The following is a 26601-nucleotide window of genomic DNA, read 5'->3' as shown; positions in this document are numbered from 1 at the left end:
GCCTGGCACAATGTTGTTGTTTTGTGTATGGATGAAAGAAGCAAGATACAAAGTGTTCATTAGTGAGCATTAGAGGTGCTGGTAAGTGGATTTTGTTATCTAAGGATCAAGCCATAATAATTATTTCCCTCTGTTTCCAGTTTTTTTGCTAGTTAGACAGTTAAGAATCTAACTCTCTACATGAAAACGAATTAGCATATTTCCCCGAGCTATTTCCCTGAGATAAACCTGAAGTGTTTCAAACTAATTTCATGAGATCCTGAAAAGAATCAAGTCCTTTAGGAGACTAGTCATTGAAATTGAATTTTCTCCAAACTAAAAGGCAGTACAAACTAAATAAAAATAGGTCACTGTGGTCTTGGAGTGTCTGTTATGTTCTGACAAGTCAGGCTCGTGGTTGAGTGAAGCGTAGGTGTCTGCATGTTTCTGTGCGTGCATGCATGACCACAAGGCCAATGATGTTCAACGTAAATGTCAGCACTGACCGGTAAGAACCACGGGGTTTCCTTGGTTATGCTCTGTACGCAGCAAACGGATGTTTTCCGGAATTCAAGTGTGTTCCATTATTCCAACCATGAAACCGCAAAGGAAATATTTGATCCTGTTTGTTCCCATTCTCTGATATACATCTAAATTCAAACATCTTAAACGTGTTTTTCCATACATAAAATACGGCCAGGGCATAACTTTTCAAGTTTCTCATAATGGCCGACAGTTAAACAAATGTAAAACATTTGTAAGTAAAACATAAACGCGTGTCATGTTTGTAGTCCTCAGGAAAGTTGTAGATGGAGAAGGAAGTTGGACAAGTTGCATGAATGTTTTTGTAACAGTAAGTTACAGGGTGTATGGTATATTGTGGTCTCCATATGGAAAAACACTAGGATGAGAGAGTCTGGAATTTTTTATTTATTATGATTGTATTAAAGTAACCCTGACATTTTGTGTTGATATTTATAAATTATACCTAAAAAGAGGTTACACTACTGTCAGTGTTGCTCTCACTGCCACTTATTATTTCACTGATATAATGACTGAATGTTTTTCAGTAAAGCACAAAAACATCTAGATTCAACACAGACAACTTAAGTCAGTGCTCAGAGGTCTTGTGACTTTTGCTATCAGCCTCAAGTTCAATCTTTTGTATCCAATGTATAATCTTTAGCAGTATTTTCATGTTTGGAATGATTGAGTTATGTACTTTTATGGTATACATCTCATAGAAACCACTAGGCCACAATATGCCAACGATTATTAATCATCTAACATTACATTTTAAGGTGAACAGACACTCTATGAATGTGTTCCAGTTCAACACATTATATTGATAAAGCCTTTATTGTTAATGTAATTTAAAAATGTAATTGTCTTGAATTTGCTGAACGAGTATCTACATACAGTACCTTGCAGTATTTTGCACATTTGCTCTCCTCATTTATGTTTCTCTGTAGATGCACCGTTCTGCACTGAAGGTCAACAAATACATTATTCATAAAGAACAGATGCACATTTATTTCCCAAAAGATAAACAACCAGCACAGCAACACACCATGTTTTTTTTTGTTTTTTTAGATAAGGAGCACACATCTTACTTTATATGCAAGAGAGAACATGTTCACTGTTGTTGTCACTGTAGATTTATCCACCACAACAAAACAAAACAAACGCTGAAATGTTCTGACATGTTCCTTCGTTATGATAGACATGGGCATAGTCTATTTTGAGTTGACCTAATAATAGCATTATGGTACCAAATATAATCACTTGGGCATACAATCTGCAGGTAAACATCCCCAATAAATGCTAGAGATGCATTGGATTTTTTTTTTTTCAGTTCCAATCCGATTTCAATACCTGAATTTGGATAGCTGCTAATATAATATAGTACAATAAATTATAGATTTATATTATTTAGATTTATAGAATTAAAAAGAAATATATTAGAATTATATATATCATATATCAGAGCTCTTTTTTCATTAAATGTATTCCAAAGCAATGTATTTGAACACTATGTTAAGTAGGTGAGTGTAAATTGCCATTGCAACTCCTTTAATATTTTGAAAGACTTGAACAAACCAAGTACACAGAAATTATAAAAGACTATATTTCTATCCATGAGTTCAAACGTAATTTAGGAGAGGAATGGCACATTTAAAACTCCTTCATAAGGTTTTCAAAGTGAATATTTGATTTATAGTGCAAGAACTGTGTAGGTAAATAAATGTCTAAACCATCAAAAAAAAAACTGAAATAAGTTAGAAACAACAATGTGCGTGACATGTGCTTCTTAAGTCTGCTTGTTACAAAATGGTGTGTGCTGTCCAGACCAGATGTTTTTATACACGCAAATCCATTTTGATCAATGTGTCAGACCTTGAATAGAGGAAGAGGTGAGCAGTTTTGGTTACCATGCAGAGTTAGACATCAGCTGGAATAGCGATATGACAAGCTTGATTATTAATACCTGCTTAAAATAGTCAAAGTGTAATGGTAAATGGTAAAAGCATCTGAACAGGATTAGCTCCATTGGTGGTTTCAAACTATTCTCTTGCTGATTTGGGTTTCCAGCTAACTCATTGGCTTCTCTTTTGCAGCGTTTAACAAGCCGCAAGACCATCACTGAGATAAAACAAACGGCAGCCCGGCCGGTTGAGTTAGTTAGGAAGACCGTTACAATAAAAATAATACTAATGTGTTGTTCATGTTTATCTCCTGTTCTGAGTTTGGAGCTGCCACTTGACCTCCATGCTAAAGACTTTAGTGTAGCTAACTAACACCATCGTTATTACATATTTGATACAAGGACCCCCCTCCCCCCCACACCTATCAACCTCTGTGACTCCCTCGTCGAAGCCGTCGAGTCCTTCCGCTTCTGGGCTAAGCCGTAACCCGGGAGCTCAAATTGGATTGGATCTGTCCCATAAGTGCACAATGTACTACTGTTTGAGCAAATTAGCTACAAACTACAGATCCCAGCTGCAAATTGTTAAGCCTATTTTATGAAAGATATTTCTGTGACCCATTTTAAGAGATTTACATTTTCAATAACAAATAAGTGTCACGAAAGTCAGAAAGAGAAAATTGCAACTTATCCCATGATGACATTTTCCTCAATCAAAGATTTACTCATCATATCAGCTTAGATCTCAAAGTCACACAAACATTTGACCTCATCTTTAAAGTCAAGACATTAATCTAGAACAGTATTTGAAGAATAAGAATCACAAACAGATTACCACCTCACTAAGGTTTCCTACGCTTTGGGGATATAGTCCACACAACAACCGGTAGATTGTTGTCACTGTGACATTTAAAATAGTGAAGTGGTGACAACAGAAACACGAGGACTCAGACCAGACAATGTGACTATCTGTAATAATTTGTCCCTAACTATTACCTCAACTATTTCAGTTCTACGTTGAGTTTCCACGGAGGACAATCTTTAAATCTAATTTATAAATACACACAAGCAACAAAAACAGGAACGTAGAGAGTTCCTCTGTGCTATGTTTGCACTTTCATGATGTCATAAAGTGAAATGTCTATGTCTGTGGTTAGAGAATGAATAATAATTATAGTCAAATTAAAATCTCTATTACCTCATTCCTGATTTGGGATGCGCAGTTCAGAGGTCCCGCTTAAACTGGGAGGTAAATGTACTGCATGTGGGAGGGAAACTCTGCTTTGGGGGAATTCACTAAATGCCAGTTTTACATATAGCATGGCAGGGGAACTCAGATTGATGTGTTTATAACTAGATCATGATGAAATGCACTTCTTTAGGAGATGGAATTATAGCTTTCAATAAATGACATTGTGACACAAAGAAAAGTTTGAAACTTGGACATGTACACAACATGAACTCCACACCGACTGCAGCCACTCACACACTTATTACAGCAAAGGAGAGACTGCAGTTTTTACACACCGCGAAGATCGTAGACGTTGAGGTTAGTGCAGCCAGTGTGTCGTACTTACCTGAAGTCCGCCGTAATCTGCTCCTCCTTCAACTTCTCTAGGCCTAATAAAAAGGTCCCAGCGCTCCTCAAATTTGTGACGTTTCGAGCTGATTGAGGCTCAATGGAGATAAATTCCTTGGTGAACGTAGAAGTTTCCGCTGAAGGCCCCAGCATGTTAGCATGTCAGCATGTTAGCATGTCAGCATGTTAGCATGTCAGCATGTCAGCATGTCAGCATATCAGCATGTCAGCATGTTAGCATGTCAGCATTTCAGCATGTCAGCATTTCAGCATGTCAGCATGTCAGCATGTCAGCATGTCAGCATGTCAGCTAGACCCAGCGTGCCACAGCTCCCAAACATAGTGGTGGCAAGGTAGTCCTTAAAATCTGTCATTAATGAAGATAGATCGGCCTACAACTTTTATTAACTATGTCAATGTACAACAATGTTAATTATATTCACAACCCACGGTGATTCTTCTTTCCAGGTCCCTGCACTCCTGCGACCTGCAGATTCTTCTCTGCTTCAGCTGCTGGTTTATCTCCTTTTATTATGTTCAATCACACAGTTCATCACTTTCTGACTTTTATTTTGACTATGTAACGGATACGACTTGAAATGTAGAGAAGTAGTCTACAGCAGGTGTGATACATCCAGGCTTAGAAGACTAGTTAAAGTAAATCTATATTTTAAAAATGAATACTACCAATGTACAAGTGGGCATAAACAAACATACTTCCACCGTTGTGCATTGGGAATCCCCACTAGTTCCCACATGATATTGGACTCCTACTGTGTGTGGTAGAAAGGAAAATGTTTGAGATACACTTCCAAGAGTACAATCTGTGAGATGACTCAACTGTTGAAGGGGCAATTTGGAAAGAAGGTTGTGCAGGTGTGAGAGGGGGAGTTGTGGTTCGAATGTGGACAGGAAGATTGTCTGTGTTTGTGTGTGGTTGGAGGGTGATGAGACCAGACCAGCGTGATGGAAAGCCCAGCCGACTGCTAACACAAACACACCACGGGAGAGAAAGAGAAAGTGGGTGGAGGGGTCAGGGAGGTTAAAAAGGTGGGGGAGGAATGAAAGAGAAGAAGAGTGTTTTATGTCAGCTTTACAAAGATGACAGTTGTCCTTAAGATGCTGATGTTGACCAGTATTGACAGGGTCGAGGGAGTGTTTACATTAAAGTCCATTATCAAGTTTGCTCAATAGGGTACAGATCCTGTCCCCCCCCCCCCCCTCCCCCCCCCCCCCGTCCCCCCGTCCCCCCGTCCCCCCCTCTCCCTTGAGTGGAGGGACTTGGAACCTGCACTTTAGGGACATTTCACACACTTAAAAAACAGCGTGGTGTGTGTTTGCGTCATTACCATAATTGAGAGTGACTGGTAAGAGGGCACGGACGGGGAGGTGTTGGCACTCCCCCTCCAAAATAAATCCTGTTTGACAAATTATGTGGATGAAGAGAAGATGCGTGGCTGGCTTAGCCCCAGGCCCCTGAACAACAGATGGGGTTAAACAGACTCAATACAGGACTTGTGTGAGTGTGTGTACTTACTATTGTGCATTGGTTGGCACACTCACAATCACTGTTTACACTGCATGCCAAGGAAAATATATCCACTTTATGTGTAAGACCTCTGCCGGAGACAAGCGTTTCATGCCAAAGATGGTAGGCTATTGTGCCTTTTGCGCAGATCTGTTTTCCTCCAGCTTAAAATATTGAGTTGTTTAGTAAGTCTTTGGCTGGTGCTCAGCGGAGCAGCCGGCGAGGCGAGGTTACTCAATGTCATTGGAATCTGTGCACAATGGACTCAAACCCCCTCCTCCTCCTTAGCACTAGCCTGTGAACCCCTCTCTGCTAGAGCTCTGGCTTTATCCCCCCCCCCCCCCCCCCCCCTTTACCCCATCATCAACACACAGTTAAGGTCCCCACAAACAGGAGCCCTCAGTATTGAATGGCTCCCTGTAGAAGCAATATAAACATCAGTGTGTTCACTACAAGGCCATGGATCACTTGGAATGCACCCCACCACAACTCCTTGTAGTAAACACTTTATGTCTCTCTTCCTTTTCTCTCTCTCCTTATTTGTCTCTCTCTCTCTCTCTCTTTCTCTCTCTCTCTCTCTCTCTCTCTCTCTCTCTCTCTCTCTCTCTCGCTCTCTCTCTCTCTCTCTCTCTCTCTCTCTCAGAGAGGAAGAGAGAGAGAGAGAGAGAGAGAGAGAGAGAGAGAGAGAGAGAGAGAGAGAGAGAGAGAGCGTCGTTTCCATGGTACCGCCTGCCTGAGTCAGTCCAGCGGTTAAAACACGGTCACTCTCTTGGCTTTCGTGTGGGATGTTCAGTCAGCATGTTGTTGCGCACCGGCTAAACGCTGCGCTGGTACTCGTGCGGACAACTCAGTTCCGCTCCGCTCCGTCCCGGGATGAGACTTCGCCATCAGCCGTGAATCGAGGACCATAGTGGAAGCACGCGGGGATACGTTTGCACACCTGCGGCCGGATGGAAATAGATGGAGGGACTTGCGCCGCAGCCGCCGTCGCCGCACTCGATCGATTACTCCACCTCCGCTCGTGGTCCACGGGGGAACGCGCGTGTAAGCTGATTTAACCCTGGTGATGTGAATACCTCTCCGGGATTAGAAGGTTATTGGGTGAACGACAATGCCCCGCGAATCGGTCCGGCACTCCCGGCTATTGTTCGTTCGGCTGTGGACGCATGGTGCCCGGTCTCCCCGGGTTCATCTCCAGTAGCTGTACATCCTCCTGTGCCCCCCTCGCTGCTTCGCTCCGGTCGTCCCCCCCCGGTGTGGATAGGATAATATGACTTCCTGGTTCCGTACATACGGCAGCGTCCCTCTGTGTCTCCTGCTGTGCTGCGTGGTTGTTGCTGTCAACTCAGAATCCTCCAGCGCCGGTGAGTGGAGGCTCATTAGGGCCAATTACCTACATCACAACCCAGCCATTAGCCTGCCTCTTGTGTCATGTCAAGACATCGGCTCCCGTGCTGTGCTCTCCGCAGGGCGCAGATGGGTTCCCAAATGTTTCATGTGAGCAAGCCACTTTATGAATGATATTCCCACGCAGCTTTCATGGGGGAAGACTATGGACCTTTATAGCAGACAGACATATACCTATTCATTTGTGAAGGGAAACCTCTAAAGCCACAACCACAAACAGTTGCATTTGTCACAGTGTCTCTCCATCAAAACTTATAATTTGTGTTGCATTCACACGATTAGTCCTCGCTGTGCGTCTGTGTGTGTGGGTGTGGGAAATGATCCCTTGCACCACTCCAACATCTCAAGCACCTGTTCCCACACTCACAGCCATTTCCCCACAACATGGCTTGCTGATGGGTATTAGAATCACATGAGATGCTAAGTGGTGGCTCCGTCATCAGAAGTGTGTATGAGATCTCTCCATAAGGGCTCGACTGCATCGCTAATGAGTGTTTTATATGCTAAACATACTCTCCTCTTCATCTCATGTCTCCTCCGTCTCTCTCTCTCTTTTTCTCATTCTCTCTCTTTCTCTATTTCTCTCTCGTTCTCTCTCTCTCTTTGCAGGTGACAGTGTGTGTTGGTCTCCTAGTGTCACTTCTTGTGCAGAGTGCATCAGACGTGGACCACAGTGTGCCTGGTGCTTCCAGGAGGTAGGAATGTACATACAAAATGCATGTTGGAGTGTGACATGGAGGGGGAAAAGGTGAATGTGGCAGCATTCCTCAGATGACACACACAGGAGCGTTGATGCCATCCACAGATGCGAATATAATGTGTATGTGTGGGCTTAGTGGGCTGCTCTATGACCTGTGTGCATGTTTGAGTGTGTCTGTGTGTGTGTGTGTGTGTGTGTGAATGTTTCCATGTGTGCTTTCTCATGCCGCAGCAGAGAAACAGACCCTTTCTATCCATTTGTTTAGTCTAGGCGCTCACATATATCACTTCACTTTTTCTCAAAGTTTGCAGTTTGTGTTTGTCCGTATCTGCTTTCTGGGTGTCAGTCTGTCTTGTAAAGAGTTCATCCCGAATCAACCTTAAGAAACTGTAAAGCCTTCCAGCACCACACCAGTCACAAAATACACGCGCACACACACACGCACACAAATTGTACCATCTAGACCAGACTGTCAACATGTGTGTGTTTACAGACTTCAGGTGCTTTCTCACCCATGTGAGGCCGAATCTTAACTGACATACTTAAATGGGGCTGGGCTCGCTGGTGTGTGAAAGCATTCAAACGCCACATTTCTAACCTCCTACACATACACACACAAAAAACGTCATACTTGGACAAGCACTGAATAATAAGTGCAGTGCTTGTAAACATGCATTTAGTTTCAGGAGAAGAGGCCAACTCTGTCAAGAAAGTCCGGGGAAGTCACCATGCAACTTTCTGGTATTCAAATTATAGCGACAGGGACATGGTCACACAATCAGCTGCAGTTGTTTATTGTAGACTGTTTTGCTTATCTGCCACAGTATTTCTGTTTTAAAAGTAGCAGTAACGTCAATTAATTGCCCCATTCCTTATTTGCGTGATCTATTTGGTTGATCGAGGCGTGATCATCAGACTCATTCCAATCAGGCCCATGATGTGCTGTGAATACACGTATTTAATGATCACATTTATTTTTTTCAGTGAGTCATGTGTTTGTGAGCATGTTTCTCACCGAGGAAAGTACCAAAGGTCACTAATCCACTCCAAAGCTGCAATGCATGACGCTGTTGTACTGTACTGTACTGTGGGAGGCAGCGGAGTGGTTAGATACAGCAACATGTATTAAATGAAGCCATGATTAAATAATATACTGAAAAAGAAAAAAAAGCCAATTGCAGCCTTTACTCTTTTCTATCAGAGTTGCTACTTTTATTTAGCTCTGTGATCAGATTTGGAGATATTAGATCTCAACACAAACAGGACACTTCTTCCTGATAGACTAAACTGATGAGTAACTTCAGAATCACATAATTATATGGTAATAGTTATCATGTCAGTATAGGCGTATACCTACATCACAGATCAATACAAACATCATCAAAATGACTGAAACGAAACCAAGGCGAATTATTATTTTTGAAACTGGTTTAAAAAATACCATGTGTGAAATGAACCAGCATGTTTCGTCACATTTACCATACAGCAAAATCAGGAGGTGGGTGAGATAACTAGTGCATTACACACTGTACTCTGGTGTGTTTGTGTGTGTACTTTTATATTTGTGAATGGATGTAGTCGGCAAGGTTAGAAGAGGAATGGAGGGTAAATAAGGACTACAGGATATATTTGGCAGCATTAGTGCATCTTGCCCACCGGGTCACAGAGGATAATGTGATGTTCAACTTGACCCACTTTATTGCGTCACTTGTTCTCATTACTGAAATGCGATTATCGTGATACCATCTTAAAATACGTCTTAGTTGTACAACTGTAAGCTTTTTCTCCTGTGTCTTGTTTATAATTTATTTGTGTTGGGAAAACTGCAAATAAAATATATTGAAAGAAGGACAGTTTTCAAAAGTCACCATTTCCCTTCTTGACCTTGTGTGACCTCTAGGACTTTCTGGATGGGGCGGTGACGAGCCAGCGCTGCGACCTGCCAGTGAAGCTGTTTAGAAGAGGCTGTGAATGGGAGTTCATGGAGCAGTCAGAGATCACGGTGGAGGTCGACGCCACTGTCAGCAGCACACAAGTGTCCCCACAAGACATCAGCATCACCCTCAGACCAGGTAGACAAAGGGCGACTCTGAGTGTAAAATGGTGTATCTCTGATTTGCACTGTTTTCTTATGGTCTAAGTGTGTGACGAAGCAGCTGAGGTAAAGTTTTTAATGTGTGTGTCTGCCTAGGTTCAGAGACCAGCGTCGTAGTGGCTGTGAAGCAGCTGGAGCGTTATCCAGTAGATCTGTACTACCTGGTTGATGTATCAGCATCTATGCAGGAAAACCTTGATCATGTAGGTGTTCATCAGTGCTGGAGCTTTCCACTATTTGTTTCTAAATGAAAGACTGTATTTCCAAAGGTTTAAACTAAATTATTGTTCATCACAAACATTTTTTGGGGGGTGACTTTGGCTCAGGGTCATCCTGCAATCAGAGGATCAGTGGAATACATGGAATAACATGGAATACACTGCAGAAATGTCAGAGCTCAGACTCATTTATTTAAATGTTGTAACATATTTGAATGAATCTCTTTGAAGAAAGAAAGTGTTTTCTTCTCTTGACCTTTATCTTATTCTGTCTCACCCTGTCTCACCTCTCCATGCTTTTCAACTTCTCCCCCTCGCCGTCCTTTACTCGCCCTCGGCCTTCCCATTCTGTGTCCATCTACCTCGGCATGTTTTCTGTGGTCCAGTTGAAGACAGTGGGTGTGGCGCTGTCTCTTCGTATGACGGAGCACTCCTCGGACCTCTGGCTGGGTTTCGGCTCGTTTGTGGACAAACCTGTTTCCCCTTACATCAATGTCCACCCCTCCAAGATCAACAACCCCTGCAGGTAAGACAGACCATTTGATGGTTTGATTATTGATTGCTACAAAAGAAAAGTAGTGTTAATGCACTCTATATAGCTCATTTTGTGAATGTTCTTGCTATGTATAAAATAGTGTGTCCTTAGCTAACGTTTTCTTCTTTTATTGAGACAAGAAAAGTGGTATTTAAAAATACATACAAGCAAGCTGCTCCCATTAGTTGCTCCCATTGTGACTGAGAGACTCGGCAGTTGTTAGGGGGCAACTTTGTTGTGACAATAAGCTGTGCTGTGAGACAGACTTTTGACATGAATTTGTCCTGAGATTACGTTCCTTGAATGTTGCAATTAAAAAACCTTCTTTGCCGTCTCCGCCTCTCACCAGTGATTATGAGATCCGCTGTCGTCCAGCCCACGGCTTCCACCACGTCCTGAGTATGACCGGTAATATGAGCGAGTTCACGCGTGTCATCAAGCGCCAGCGCATCTCCGGAAACATGGACACACCTGAGGGAGGACTGGATGCTATGCTGCAAGCTGCTGTCTGCCAGGTGTGTATATACAGGAGCTGGAAAGTCAGGTTCACAAGAGCGACTTGTGTGTGCAACAAAGAGAAACAGAGTTAGCTAAACATTTGTTATGGTTGGTCATTTTATGTTTCCTTGAGAATCTAGGAAATGTTCATAAAAATGAGGCATTAACCCAAATTTGGTTGTAAGACTGCACGCTGGTGAAAGAAGCATTTATTCTGGGAGAATGGTGGCACTCTGACTCCGCATTGGATATTACCACTGGAATCCCACTAAGTAATGACACCACTGCTGGGGTATGGCAGACACACACACACACACACACACACACACACACACACACACACACACACACACACACATACACACATAGAGCTGCAGGAGGGCTGTGAATCACACCTTGCAGGGGGCCCTGAGTAACCAGCCTGCAGGGAAACACCATGGTGATCATCACTTTAGAAATAGACTCTCCATTATATCCTACTTATGAACTCACTGGGTTTCCTTAAATACACATGTGCACACACATACTCACATAAACCCATTTCTCACACTATCTATGACAAGTCACTGACATCAAGAGGGAGTCTATGACTGGTGGAGGAACTGCTGCTGTGTTTCCTTTAGCAGGGCATTACAGAAAAAGCTGATCACCACGGGAACTAAGTTAGCGCAGATGATTCAAATGTTTGAATTCTGTAAAAAATATAAGGCATGCACATTATTTCCAGTCTGTGTAAATTGAGTTGAGTCATGATGTAAAGGGGTACAAATGAGAGAATCTATAAAACTACACAGAATACACATGGTTTAATCACATTACACAATGTCCTGACTCCTCTCCGTCTCTCCTTTAGAGATCTGTGGGTTGGCGACCGGAGGCCAAGCGCCTGCTGCTCCTGATGACCGACCAGCCGTCTCACCTCGCCCTGGACAGTCGGCTGGCAGGGATTGTGACGCCACATGACGGCCTGTGTCACCTGGAAAACAATGTCTACACAGGAAGCACTAGGATGGTGAGAGCAGAAGGAAACGCATGTTGGGAAGACAGACTTAGAAGAGCTGAACCTTGAAATTAAATTAATTTGTGTACAGATTAAACAAACAAGATATACTGTGTTAATTTGTGAATTTTATTGACATATTGTATTACCTTTGGCTGGCTGTTTTCAGTCTCTGTGCTAAGCTGCTGCTGACAGTAGCTTCATATTTACTGTATAGAGAAATCATCTTTGTAGCTTGGGAATAAAACAAATATGTTTATTTCCCTAAATGTCAAACTACATGCAGGAAAACAGCATTTAGTCTGATGGCGGTCTTCTTTTCAGGACCATCCCAGTGTGGGTCAGTTGTCTGATAAGCTGCTTGAAAACCATATATACTCCATCTTCGCTGTGGAGAAGCAGCAGTACCAGTGGTACAAGGTAATCTCTTCCACACATGTGCACACAACTGCATACATTATATAAGTGGAAGAACAAATGTTGCCACACCGTTTTTAGGCTAGAGAGGCTTCCGTAAGGGGGAATCTATATGAATGTACCTTCTTCTCCCTTTTCTTTTTTAGGAGTTGGTACGTTTCCTACCTGGCTCCTACCTGGGAAAGTTAGGCCTCTTCCAGGCCCCAAACCTTATAGAGCTGGTTGTGGACGCATACAAGGTAAAGAGCACTCACTTTCTCTGCAATCTATTTGTCATTTGTGTCCTCCCTCTGTATATTATTCATCCTTTAGACAACAACAAGAATAAGGACAGGGACATGTGAAAAGTTGGAGAGACGAGAGCAGCAGCACAGCGTGAGCTGAATATCTGAGCCCACACAGCATCAGTTCAGAAGTATTTGTCCGCTGATCTGCTGACGCAACATGAACTCAGCTCAGAGCACTAAAAGCACATTCCTGTTTGCAGCAAAATAAATAGCCTGAAAATAAGTGATGCTACAGAAAGTGTGTACTTGTATATTCATCCAGGAGACTTAGGTTTAGAAGTGCACAAAAAGAACAGGCACAAACTGTAAGAACTTAAATTCTTAAGTTGGAGATGATTGGAGAGGTTTTTGATCACCGAAGTCCGAAAGAAACAGAGAAACATGGATGAGAACAGGAGGTTAAGGAAGGGTAAGGCGTGTGTGTGTGTGTGTGTGTGTGTGTGTGTGTGTGTGTGTGTGTGTGTGTGTGTGTGTGTGTGTGTGTGTGCGTGCGTGTGTGTGTGTGATACTAAGGGTTTTTTCAGTTGGAAGCAGTCTAAACTATAATCTGGCCTCAGGCAGAGTGCTCTATTGTTTGCTTCAAGAATCTGCCAAATCCAAAAATCCGGGTGCACAGCCATGCAAACGTGCAAACACCCACACACACACACACACACACACACACACACACACATGCATACACAAGCAGCAGAGCCGAACAGAAGCTGGCATTATAATAGCTATCAGATCCCCACGGAAACCATAAGTCCTAATCATGGACGAATACAAAGATGCTATTTTTGGCCCCATTTTGTTTCCCCCCTGTATTTTACAAAGAAAGAAAGAAAGGAGGGCATTCTGGGGACATGTGACAACTTTGATTAATCACACTTCTCCCTCTTTGTATCTCTTCCTCCCTCATTACCGTTCACTCACACAGATTATATTCATTAAATCTTAAAACTGTCACGCTTTTTCCCACTCTCTTTTGTCGTAACCCACATTCCCTTGCAACCAGCATAATACATTGAATTCCTTGATATCAGGCAGTAAAGTTAATGTCTCTTCTTATCTGTCTCCGCATGCCATCCAGAGGTTGTTGTCAGAGGTGTCCGTATCAGTGTCAGTGGAGGACAAGGCAGTCAGCAGGTACTGGGTGTCTGTGTCTCCTCTCTGTCCCAATGGATCCACGGCAAAGGACCAGAGTTGCTCGGGGGTGCAGCCTGGACAGATGGTAAACACACAAGCGTACCTTCAGCTAAACAACAAAAGCAAAGTTCATATATGGTTAAAACAATGCTAATAATTTAGCTAAATATTACTTGCTTTTATAAGAAAATCCTTGATTTAAGCTCTGGGATATGCCATAGGAAATGTATTGGTTGTATTGGATTACTTTGACACATACAAACACACTCACACACGTCACTGAGAGCTAAAGATTTGGTGAACAATCAAAACAAGAGTTGAGCGGATTACAGGCTGTGGGTTTAACAGGAAAACATTGCCATGTGATTCTGTGACATATTTGTCCTAACATTCTTACCTTGCCCAATATGAGAGACATTAAGCAAACAAATAGGACATTTATACATCCACTGTTTTCATACCTGTTACATTTATCCAGAAAGAACCATTTTAAATAGTCTGCATCTCTTCAGTTGAGCTTTTCTGCTGCAGTAGTATTGCAGTAGACTACTTTAAAGAAAAGTTAAACTATAACAAACAAAGAACCCCCCTTTTGGTACTAATTATAACATTTTCATTACATTTGGACATTTTCTTCCTGTTCACTCCCTAAACTGCAGATAAGACTCCGCTTCCCAGTAACCTTTTGGGGCTCTTAACTTTATTCCAAGATACTTAATGATTGCTCTATAGTTACTTCATTGTGCTAATAAATCCAGCCCTTTAATCCATGGGTGGATTAAAGTGAATTATGGAAAGTACCCACATTTACCAGAATGTTATTCCAGTAAAAGACCTGCCTGTAAAAAACAGAATTATGAATATGAAGCGTCACTCTTAGAATCCAGTTCCTGGTTCTGGATGTTGGATAAGTAACCAGGAAGTATTTAAGTCTCATCAAAGATTGCCAACATTATACTAAAAAAGGTGGCTCATTTTAGATTCACAGACTTTCATGGGGAAAAATAGTTTTTTACAGCCAGCTGCATACAGTATATCTGGATCTGTGGAGGATCTCTAAAGCAACAGCAGACACTTGAGAAAGAAATGGTTGTTGAATAGTCAATGATTAATTTGTTTTGTTGGTTTACCAGCCACGGCAGCATCGCAATTGTGCCAGATTCAGTCAGAAAACTTAAAAAATGTGTAGTTGAGCTCTAAATTAACATCAAGTTTGAAGATGGATGTGGTCCTAACAAGGGTGCCAGAAAATAGTTTTTAATTTGTCTTGCCTTACTTTAATAGTTGTCACAATTTACCCTTTCTATACAACATAGAAAGCTATTTCTATTGATTATTTTCTTCACAAATTTAATTTTCAGTATGTCAAGACTTGGTGATTGCAGGCTGTATTTAGGCACAGCAGTGGTCATAAAGTAAAATATTGGACACATTTAAATTTTGACGGAAAGTCAGGGGATCACAAAGGTGTTCTATTAATGTCTGTACCACATGTCATGGCAATCCATCCAATAGATGTTGAGATATGTCAGTCTTGACCAAAGTGGTGATTAACCTTTTGTTCTTCTCATGCAGGTTTACTTCAATATCACTATCAGAATGCACTCTTGTCCTGAGGATGCTGAAGATGAAGATGTAACAGTATTGGTTCGACCTGTGGGATATAACGAATCCACTGTCATTAGGATCCACTCAAAATGCGGCTGCAGTTGTGGACCAACGAGGCGCTGCAATGACGCCAGCCAATGCAGAGGAAGCTCCTATCAGGAGCAGAGGCCGGATCACAGACTAATTATGGACTCAAACTGGAATTGCAAAGCGGATGGGTCTGATGTGGACTGCAGTGGTCGGGGAGTGTGTGGTTGTGGGAGGTGTCTGTGTGAGCAGACCAGGCTTGGCACAGTATATGGGAAATACTGCGAGATAGATGACTTCTCCTGCTCGTACGAAGGGGGACTGCTATGTGGAGGTAAACTTAAAAATTCTGTATAATGAACATCTAGTTCCTAAAAAAAATTCAGACTGCAATTTTTCTGTTCGGTCCCGTCTCTATCTGTCTTTCTCAGGGCGTGGTGTGTGTGTGTCAGGTGAGTGTGTGTGTGAGGACGACTGGACTGGTGATAGCTGTGGTTGTCCTGTCTCCAAGGCAACCTGCCAATCAGCCAACGGCTTGCTGTGCAGCGGGCGGGGCAGATGTGTGTGTGGCATGTGTGTGTGTGACGACCCCTGGCCCTCCGGAGACTTCTGTGAGAGATGTCCTGCTTGCCAAAGCACCTGCCAATCATACTGGTACGTGTCGTTTTGTATTGATGGGAGCTTCTACTGAACTATTTGTAGCTGTAGTTGAAGCTGACGCTGTTGAACTCTCTCTCTCTCTCAGGAAGTGTGTGGACTGCCACTTGTCTCACGGCCTCACACAAAAAGAGGCTGGACATTGCAACAACACATGTGCACCCCAGGTGGGCTACATGGATGTTGTGTCAGGTACAGCTGCTCTGAAGGCATTTTTCCACACAAGCTTTGCACCATTTGTAGTTTGGAGGATCTGAGGAATCAGATTACAGACTATGATGCATTTGAATTGTGTTTAATTCAACTGTCTGGGCTTCCTTCTTCAATATTCAGCCTCCCGTTTGCCTTTTGAATTAGAACTGAAAGAGTAACTTAACACAAGGTCAGAGAGTTTGTTGTAAATGTAGGTCAATATCGTGAGTCACCGGTTTGAACCAGTACAAGACACATTCTGGTGAATTAAAAAGAAGTAACCAGTGCCAACGCTGTCACAGTGTGAATGATAGCATCACCCTACGGTGCTAAATCCAACTTATATTGCATTAGTAATAAGCATAATTATCTAAATAATATAATGTGTGTCAGCAAAAACAAGATATCAGCTGTTGTTTAGTTGCTCTTTAAAGCTGTATTAATTGATTATTTGTGCACGCTTGTGGGCAGCACAACATGTAAACACTAACATATTAAGCCAAACAAGTTGTCAATCATTCCTATTTACAAATACAGCACACACACCCAGAGCAACATTGGCATTGATCTTGAGTCGTGTTTCTGACTCCAATATTTCTTCACCCTGAAGCTCTGTTTTGCTCTCCACCAACTCGTGAACAACATATTTGGCTTTAATGCTCCATTATGTTGACTAGCACGTCCCTAACTGCGTGTGTCTGCTGTTTGGTGCTGGACAGGTTGTATACAGTGGGTTAACGGAAAATGGGTTAAAAAGAAAAACAAAACAGTGAGCTAAATGAGCCAAGAAAAGGTGCAGTAAGGGCAATTGTAGAGTTGGGTGACAGTTTTGTGGATTTGTTATTACCAGGGATACGTTTCACATTACACATGGTAATTTGATCCCTTGTTATAGAAGTATAGAAATATTGATTGATGCAGATTTTAGGTGAAAACTAAAGAGCTTTAAAACACAGCAGATTTCTGGTAATGCTACTCTCCCTAAGTCTTTTGTTTTCAGTAATCCTGGAGGATTTTCACTTGGTCTTGGAGTTTAATATGTCTGGACTGAATAACTTCTTACTTCAACTCTCTATATATTTTCAGGCCAAGCAGGGGAGATGTGGATTCAGTGTATGTACATCAGTAATGACAGCTGTCGCTATCGGTTTCAAACAAGCTCACAGTCTGGTCAGACTCAGCTTCACATTAGCACAAGACCAGGTATAATGTCAACACACACACACATACACACATCTCACACATACACACATGCCTTCATTCGAGGTCACTTCCGTTGCTACCATTGCTGTTCTACTGCACCCTGATGTATTTGAGTCAGCAAGCCTGCTGTCAGTTTTACAGCTGTATTTTACATTTCCCCTCAGTTCCCAGTGCTCCTTCTTAATTTCCACACACACATACAAATGCGCACACATGCACACCCACACACACACACACACACACACACACACACACACACACACACACACACACTATAAAAGCCACTAATTCACACATAACCTGAGTTACACACACACACATTATTGCACATTCAAGTATTACAGTTCATCCCCGCCTTCCCGTTTTTGGAACAGCACCGTTCATTGTGTGTCCCCTCTCTTATCCCCTCCCCCCAACGGGACACTCTCTTCCGGCTCACGCCCACTCCTCCCGGGTCCAGCAGGAGCCAGGTCTCCATGGTAACCCTGTTACAAAATGTCATAGCACTCTTTGGGCTCTTTGTGTAGCGCGATGAGGCCGTCATCCACACATGCTCCCCAGCAGATTCACAGCCAGCTGACTGTTCAGTGCAGCAACACTGGCACAGCTGCCACTGACCGAGCCGTATAAGTGTGTGTGTTTGTTTGTATGGAAAGTAATGAAGTATATTACTCAAGCATAACTTTGAGGTATTTACATTTTGCATGAGTATTTCCATTTCAACTTTTTTCTTACCCATGATAAAGAAAGGCATGTGTGTGTCCACAGAGTGTGCCAGCAACAGCCGGCTGGTAGGGACATTCCTGAGTGTGTGTGCTCTGACAGTGCTGTGCGGGCTGGTGGTGGTGGCCGTGTCCCGGCTGCTGCTCCAGAAGAGAGGCTTGTCACCAGGGGGCGCTACTCAGGACAGACCGTATCACTGCACTGGAAAGGTTCGCTCTCTAAACTCAAGTATGCTTGAGGCACTCATCAGCACAGCGGGGTTTTGATTGAGATGTCTCTGGAGACTTCAGAAGTATTAGGGACCCTTTAATTCTACAGGACATGTTTGTTCCTGTGTTCTGTCCGCTTTAACTTGGAGTAAGAATTCTGCTGTCAGAGGTACAGCTGTATTTTACATTTACTCTCAACTCCCTGCTCGCCATCTACAGTGTCCAGATGTAAGACTTCACAATGATGTACAGCACCTTTGAGAAGAAGAAAACAATGGAAATTACAACAGCGGAGCTTTCTGGAGATATGTATGCCTAAACTGGTGTGAACGCGTTTGGAAACCTCTTGTTTATCGTTCACAACAGATCATACATTAGCTGGGGGTTTTGTAAGTATGTAAACCTGAACATACTTCCTCAAAGACTACATGATATAAAAAATGATTACTCTCCACTTTTTGAGTTGAACATTTATGAAATCCACCGAAAACCAGCTGCTATTTGATATGTCTTTACTAGTGTCATGGACAACACCACAATCTATTAAAACAGTTCTATAAAGTATTCTATGATAACTTTACCCATATAAAGGATTACATTTCAGGATATATTAGCATATGCAATTAATTTGATCTCTCGTGTCCAAACATCTATAGCAATACACCACTTAACTGTGTTCAACACTAAATTGAGTATCATGTTTTGGTTTGAGTGTGTCCGTGTATTTCCAGGATGCATGCATGTGTGAGTGTGTGTGCGTGTGTGTGTGTGTGTGTATCCAGGATGCATGCATGTGTGTGTGAGTGTGTGTGTGTGTGTGTATATCCAGGATGCATGCATGCATGTGTGAGTGTGTGTGTATATCCAGGATGCATGCATGTGTGTGTGAGTGTGTGTGTATATCCATGATGCATGCATGTGTGTGAGTGTGTGTGTGTGTGTATATCCAGGATGCATGCATGCGTGAGTGTGTGTGTGTGTATCCAGGATGCATGCATGCAAGTGTGTGTGTATATCCAGGATGCATGCATGTGTGAGTGTGTGTGTGTGTATATCCAGGATGCATGCATGTGTGTGTGTGTGTGTGAGTGTGTGTGTGTGTGTGTGTATCCAGGATGCATGCATGCATGAGTGTGTGTGCGTGTATATCCAGGATGTATGTGTGCGTGATGCTATTACTGACGGCATCTTTTTCACTATTCAGGACCTGTCATTCATCCCAACCACCAATGAGAAGACGGTTACCTACAGGAGGGACCGTCCACCTGACCGCCCTATGGAGATGCACATCCAGGTTCCCAAGATGCCCCTCGGTGACCCCTGGCAGTGCTAGGTCAAGGTCGGAAGAAAGTCAGTAGAGACATAAAGAAGAAGAGTCAAGTAAAGACTTCTTTTCTGTCTCTAAATCTTCAACCAGCTGCACATGGAGACTGATAATGATGAACTAAACTATGAAATTCCATGGGATCACATTTGTTAAATGAACTGACCAAACTCCCATCGAATGTGTGACTAATGAGGCCAGTATCCTGGGAAAGCGAGATGAAACAAAGAGCACATGTCCCCCACCCCCTCTTCCTCTGCAGCAGCAGGGAGGCTGCTTCTTCCACAGGGTGATCATTCCTCGCTTGTTAGCCAAGCAGCATATACTGCTCTAAGTGTGTGTGTGTGTGTGTGTGTGTGTGTGTGTGTGTGTGTGTGTGTGTGTGTGTGTGTGTGTGTGTGTGTGTGTGTGTGTGTGTGCGTGTGTGTGTGTGTGTGTGTGTGTGTAAGAGAGAGAGAGAGTGTGTTTGGCAGGTAGGTGCATTTATGCTCTACACAGGCTTTCTATTTATGATTTTATATGTTTCTGCGATTATGTGACACTACAAATCTCCAAGTGAACTATCTCCCCGCTGTCTTAGTCTGCCCTCCTGTGGCCAGCTTGAGGTACAACATCGTGTCTCCAATAATACTGTCAACACATTACTGACCTCAGCTGTACTGCCTCAGGATTTAAGTCACAAAGCACACCAATGACGCTGTATGCCTCTTTTTATATTTCATCTGTGGCATACCTTGTATTTGCTTTTTGTTAACCGATCAACTGCATTGCAAATTATTGTTACTTTATGGCATTTCTCTATTATGATACATTAGGATATAGTTTCATGTGTTATTGATAATCTGGTTAGACTTGCACTAGAACAGTCGTTTGCATTATACTACTGAAAACTGTGGGGTCTGCTGTGATGGTGGGTTTAAATGATTGGTTTGTTATATATTGGGCATTAGAAGGCGACTACACATTAAGTTTATTTAAAGCTATGTAACAAATCCACAACACTGGAATAACAATGAACTGAAAAATCCAATTTAAAAAAAATGCAACATACTGACAATTAATGGCAACAGCGTCATCAAACTCTTGTGCATGTGGCCTCTCTAACAGAGACATACCTGTGACTGCTGATCAACCCAGTGCCATTACTGAAGAGTTTAGACTCAACAAATCAGCTCTGGAGGTACTGAGATCAGAGGTGGAATTATAGCCCTCATGCTATAATTGAGTGCTGGTTGCATCTTGTAAGACTTTCGCTTGCCCAATCCTGTTTACAGCAAACGCTGCTCTCTTTTACTGTAAGTCAGGAACGCTAATTATTATTTATTGTGATTTATCAGTTTTTTTTATTTGTAATGTTGTGCTATTTTATGATAAGGCTACCTGTTTTACAGGAAGTGAGTACTGTTTGTGTTTATGAAGAGTGGTCTCTATCTCTAAACATGAGACTAATTCAGCAATAAGGTTATAATCATCTCATCTAACCGGACACTGAGTTCGGAATAACAACAGCACTTTTCTGTGTAGTTTTGCTGTCAATTAATGTGACTAGTTGTTTGGCATTAATGTTTTCATCACAATAAAATGTGCAAGATTTTTTAAATCATTTCTCGAGTAATTTAGCTTTTCTGTAACAACAGATTGTATATAAAGTAGTGGTTATTAATTAGTGTGGTGAAACGTGACCATATGTATTATATATATAAGGCAGTAACTATCAGATTTAACAACAAGCCTATATTTTTAAATGAATACAGAGTCAATGTTTTCAGATAAATTGAACGTACAGCTTTGTGCAGATCCTGAAAATATGTATTTTTTGAGATGTAACAAAATGTACACAACATCAAGGTGTGACCAACGCATGTGGTCCAAAAAAAACTGGTGACTGTATAAACTGAACACTAGGTGGAGTTGCTCACTATGAGATTAGTGTTACTGAAAACTGTAAATATTATAGATATAATTATGAACATTGTTTCTTCAACATTGCAGTTCAGACTTGAAGTCTTGTCAGCCTCAGTTATACTTATATATGAAATATGACCTGTCTGACAATGTCTGATATAAGACCAAAAATCAATTAATCAAATCAACAGTCAGTTTTAGAAATACGCTGAATGGATCAACTTCAGGATCCTGAAATATAAATGATTGAGTAGTTTGATTAATTCGAGCAGTTAATTTATGTGTATGTGTTCCCTGGTTTTTAGTAAAGTTAGTTATTAGATATTAGTTATATGCTGTTTATGTATGTTTTTTGTATTTCTCAGACAGAAATATGTTATTTACTGCAGTAAATAACATATTTCTGAACAGGTTTAACGAGCAACGATATATGTCCCAAATGGTTCTGTTTTATTGAGTTATAAATTATAATCATGGCTTACAAGAAAAGGAAAATCATAACAATTTACTTACATAATTGAAAACGATATGGCATTACCTTAAATTAAAATTAATTAATGAAAAATGAAAAGGCGCGTTTATGGCAAGAAATAACCCAAATACTGATATGACAGGCCACTTGTTTTGGGAATAAATTAAGCGCATATAACGTCTTCAAATAAAACAAGTCTGATAAGCTGTAGAGTACAACTTTATTTTTTTAAGAAGGCTACAAATAAGATGAGGTAAGGACACAGAGTTCATCCACAGCTGAAGTTCATCATAAAGTGCCATTTCAATGTTTAAGTGTCCAAGACAACACACTCCATACAGGCTGATATATAGTGTTATCAAACGCCCACGTGTTGCTTTGTAAATTATTTCACGGCCCTCTGTCCCTCGGCGGTTTGGACAGTCTGACGCACCTGTACCCCGGGAGACTGGCTCGGGCTACCGGTGAGGCTATTGTCCGTGTCGCTGCTCCCTTTACCGAGTCCCGGTTCCGCGCCATCCTCTGAGCCCTCCGCGCTGTGCGTCCTCGCGTGCTTGTTGAGGTGGTCGGAGCGCATAAACCGTTTGTGGCAAGTTGAGCACTCGAATCGCTTCTCCCCGGTGTGCGTGCGTAAATGCCGCTGGAGCTCGTCGGAGCGCGTGAAGCGTTTCCCGCAGAAGAGCCAGTTGCAGACGAATGGCCTCTCCCCGGTGTGCCAGCGCAGGTGAGCCTTCAGGTGAGAGGTCTTGCCGTAAACCTTACCACAACCCGGGATGTGGCAGCTGTGCAAGCCCCTCCGCCGCGGACTCGTGCCCCCCTGGCCAAGGCTCTCCGCCTCCTGGCAGTTCGGACAGTCGCACGTGGCTCTGCCGGAGTAGCGCCTTGAGGAGGAGCGGGAGGATGCGGGCAGAGAAACCACGGGGGTTCCTGTCAGGACAGGTGCCCCCGTCGTTGTAGACTCTGCATAGGGAGCATGCACAGGTGGCCTAAAGCCGTCAAACAGGTGCTGAGTGGCGGGGTGCAGGTGCTGAGAGGCCCCGGGGCTGAAGGCGGAGCTGTAGTCAGTGCTGTAGCCGTTCAGAGGAGAGGGTAACCCGGCCGGGGTCTGTGTGTCCACCCAGCTGTTCCCCATGTCCCACCAAGCAGCAGACCCGTTACTGACATCTCCAACTGGCTTGAACCATGATTCGTAGGGATGCGCGTGCATCCTCGGATAAATTCCGGCTATGCTTTCCACCGAGGACGGGAATTTGGTCAGAAACATAGACCGCTGTGTGTGCGAAGGATCGGGAGCACAGTTTTCTGATGGCACGGAGGTCTGGTACATCGAAATGTCATTTCCAAAAGGTGAGTTGGCAGTGGTCACTGAGAAAGCGCTAGAGGTCTCCGTCAAACCCGTCCCGTTACTCCTGGAGGGAACCCCGAGAGGGGTGAAGCAAGCCCCAAGGTTGCTGGTACCCGGGGCGCCTCGCTTCCACGGGTGAAACCCCTTCACGTATCCCGGAACACCGTCGGAAAGACCAGGGGAGCACGAGGGGCTGGACTCACCGATTCTGCTGCAGGTGGCAGCCAACATTGCCAGCGGTGTGCTTCCGAGCCGGGGCTCCTCCTGTGGAGAACACACAGACATTTAGGCCGCAACTCCAGTCATGGCCAAACATGGTGTGCGTAAAGACGCGCACAAGAGTAGATGCGTCTAGTGTTAGTCACTCGATCTGCGTAACATGTTTAGTCTCGCAGATTAAAGATTACAGTCATGTGAATTAATAATGTGGCATAGTTTACGTTTTACCAACCGTGCGCCTCTGGCCTCATAATACAAATAACAGTTAAAATGGATATAAATGTTATACTTCACTTCACCGTCATTAGATTAATGACATTATAAAACTGTTTATATGTGTCTGTTCCTCTTCCTTTTAAAATAATTTACACTTCACTTTAATTTACTTTCACTTCACGATCAGTAAAAACAACAAACTGAAGAATGAAAATAACTGCTGTCGGGTATAGACCAGTGATATTATCAGTGGAATATTACTGGTTAATAAAGCGACCCATACCGGACTGAAATGGTTAACGTGAGAAGTTAAATGGGTTCCCGGAATACCACAAAAAACACTGAGCCATTTAAGGAAATGATAACAACATATAATCAATGCTTTAGAGATAACTCGGATAAAGATGTACAGAGAGAAGCAAACTTACCCCCAGCAGTGTAGCAGCCATGGTCTGTGCTGTGTGTTGTGTGTGCTCGCAGCGACTAAACGTGAGGAGTCTGCGTTTCCTCTCCGACTGCTTCAGTAGTTGTGACTTCTTCGGTCTTTGAAGTGCCGCGGAGAGTCCGAGGACCAATCAGAGACCGGCTCAGACTGTCACGAAACATCAGGTCGTCGTAAATTTGAAAAGTGAGGTCCCGCGACTCCAGCGTGCTCCAAACTGCAGAGGGAGAATATGAAAAGAAAACATGAATAAATTCAGTTTGACTACACACCAGTAACACTAACTCACTCCTTTTACTTCAAACAGCCATGTGACTGAGCTTGTACAGGTGTCACAATGTGTTATTACACATGGTAGCAGTATTAATTAGCAGTTATCCAGTGTTTGTTTATTAAATCTAGTATTTTTGTATTTATACAGAGCTCAAACATTAAAATGCTCCATTAGAAACAAGGAAAAGTGAGAGGGGGGTGATGCCCCCACAAGACCATGGAGACCCAGATCACAGTGGTAACCAATTCAATTTCAAATTTGAACACTTTTTGTGAATAATACCTCAAATTTAACCCCCCAAAAAGAGAATTGAAAACCACAAAAGCAACAGCACTTTGTGGACAGTGTAGACAAGCACCTATTGGTATGTTAGGTAAGGTTAACCTTGAATGTTTCAGACAGGAAGCCTTTGTTTCAGCTAGCCTGATGTTTTTACTGATGTTGTGAAGCCATACAGAGGGAGAGGCTGATGAATGAGAGGCAGGCCCGGTCCATCCCATCCTGTCCCTGGGGCGTGTCAGCCCTGGGGCAGGGAGGGGAGGACACCACCACTGCCTCCACAATTTCATCTCATTCAACACAAAACAAATGTTGTCTTTATCTTCTTTTTTTTAAACACCTCTTCCTGTGCTTTCCTCAATTCTATAGATCATTTAAATACTTGTCCTGCATGGCTCAGACTTAAGCTGTATGCACTGTGAGGGAGAGCTTGAATGTAAACAGGTACATATGTATTCCTATACTTAAATTATGGGTGATTGACCATTATGATGACGCACTAGAAATAACCCAGAATGATCTTCAGCTTCTTAATTTATGAGCAAAGCCACAGAGGGCGCATTTCATTTTAATTTCAAATTTAATAAAACAGCAGGATTTAATCCATTTCCTTCATTTGTTTGGTATTAACTGCTTCCCTGCCCTTTTTTTTCATCTCTCTTGTTCTATCAACCTGAATGAAGTCCGCTGGACACACATAGACGGTAAAGTTAATCACATTCCTCATCCACTCAACCCCCCAACACGTGCACACACACATCGTTTACACTGGGTGATTGATAGTGCGCAAGCTTAATTTTGGTGATGCTTTGCAAAGACACATTTCACTCCATCAGCAACATTTTACACTATTCTTTAAAAATGTTGTAGGAAACCATTTGAAAAATGTATAAAGATGGGTAAGAGTGGGTCATTATGTTGAAAACACATGGAGGTACCTCTAATGTCTGATGTACTGTATATACAAATACACATGTTAATAAGGTGCAGGTTATTTTAATAAGTTCACCTTTGTTTGTGAGCATTAAAAGTGGCGATTGCCTCAGAAAGTTAAACCAAGAGAGCTGTGCTTTGAGATAGCCATGACTATACTGAAGCTAAAAGTATATGTACTTATTATCGTGTTTTTTATAGATATTATTCATGGCCATGTTGTTCCACATGGCCAAATGAGGCATTAGTTAAATCAAATTATGATGGAGAAAAAACAACAGCAACTAAACACCTTTTAAAGCTATTTAAAACTATTTTAACAAGTGGAATGCGTCTGATTTGCTGTGGCTATACCTTTAAATCTACATGATCGAATGTATTAAGGTGTAAATTAATCTATTGTATTTATTTCAATATTAATTTAACAATGGAGGGATATAGACACATATATTATGAGATATAGACTATAAGCAATCAAAACAAGCTGAAGATCATTTAGTTTAGAAGATGCTGAATTTTCCACTAGAATTATGTGAATGATATCCAACTGCAAACTTCAGTATCTGCATGTTGTTGTTCAGCCTGTGAAGGTATAAAATGAGGCCATGACAACCTTTTTATCTGACATGTAGATGTTGCCTTTGTGATGTCCACTGCAGTTATATGTTTCCATACAATTGATTTCCGAGATTTCTCTGGGATTCTTTGAAAACATGGCCTATTAAGAATATATTTGGGTGTCATTTTTGGTAGGCCGCGCACACTAATACACACGTC

At 42.4% G+C, this 26601-nt stretch overlaps 2 protein-coding genes across 4 annotated transcripts; one reads left to right on the top strand and one right to left on the bottom strand.

Moving 5' to 3' along the window:
- itgb8 (integrin, beta 8) lies at positions 1 to 21342 on the top strand. 3 transcript variants are annotated; one of them, XM_034546026.1, is made up of 16 exons: positions 1 to 81; positions 7528 to 7613; positions 9519 to 9690; positions 9810 to 9916; positions 10318 to 10457; positions 10816 to 10981; positions 11818 to 11976; positions 12289 to 12384; positions 12528 to 12620; positions 13741 to 13881; positions 15372 to 15765; positions 15863 to 16085; positions 16177 to 16280; positions 17367 to 17483; positions 18252 to 18415; positions 19620 to 21341. In XM_034546026.1, exons 3-16 carry the CDS (start codon positions 9600 to 9602, stop codon positions 19746 to 19748), a joined length of 2124 nt encoding a protein of 707 aa, XP_034401917.1. In that variant the 5' UTR covers positions 1 to 81; positions 7528 to 7613; positions 9519 to 9599; the 3' UTR covers positions 19749 to 21341. The 3 variants fall into 3 exon arrangements, with proteins under 3 accessions (XP_034401917.1, XP_034401916.1, XP_034401918.1); XM_034546025.1 differs by lacking the exon at positions 1 to 81 and adding an exon at positions 6247 to 6875 and having other exon boundaries at positions 19620 to 21342; XM_034546027.1 differs by lacking the exons at positions 1 to 81; positions 19620 to 21341 and adding an exon at positions 6305 to 6875 and having other exon boundaries at positions 16177 to 16255; positions 18252 to 18380.
- Positions 21343 to 22501: 1159 nt separating this feature from the next.
- Positions 22502 to 24397, bottom strand: sp8a (sp8 transcription factor a). The gene is made up of 2 exons (XM_034546028.1): positions 24325 to 24397; positions 22502 to 23725 (listed from the first exon to the last, which is right to left on the bottom strand). Exons 1-2 carry the CDS (start codon positions 24343 to 24345, stop codon positions 22502 to 22504), a joined length of 1245 nt encoding a protein of 414 aa, XP_034401919.1. The 5' UTR covers positions 24346 to 24397.
- Between the last annotated feature and the right edge of the window lie 2204 nt (positions 24398 to 26601).

Source organism: Cyclopterus lumpus, chromosome 11, assembly GCF_009769545.1.
Source record: "Cyclopterus lumpus isolate fCycLum1 chromosome 11, fCycLum1.pri, whole genome shotgun sequence".
Classification (NCBI taxonomy): Eukaryota; Metazoa; Chordata; class Actinopteri; order Perciformes; family Cyclopteridae; genus Cyclopterus; species Cyclopterus lumpus.
Note: the sequence above shows the minus strand (reverse complement) of the source record. Positions and strands in the feature narration are given on the sequence as shown.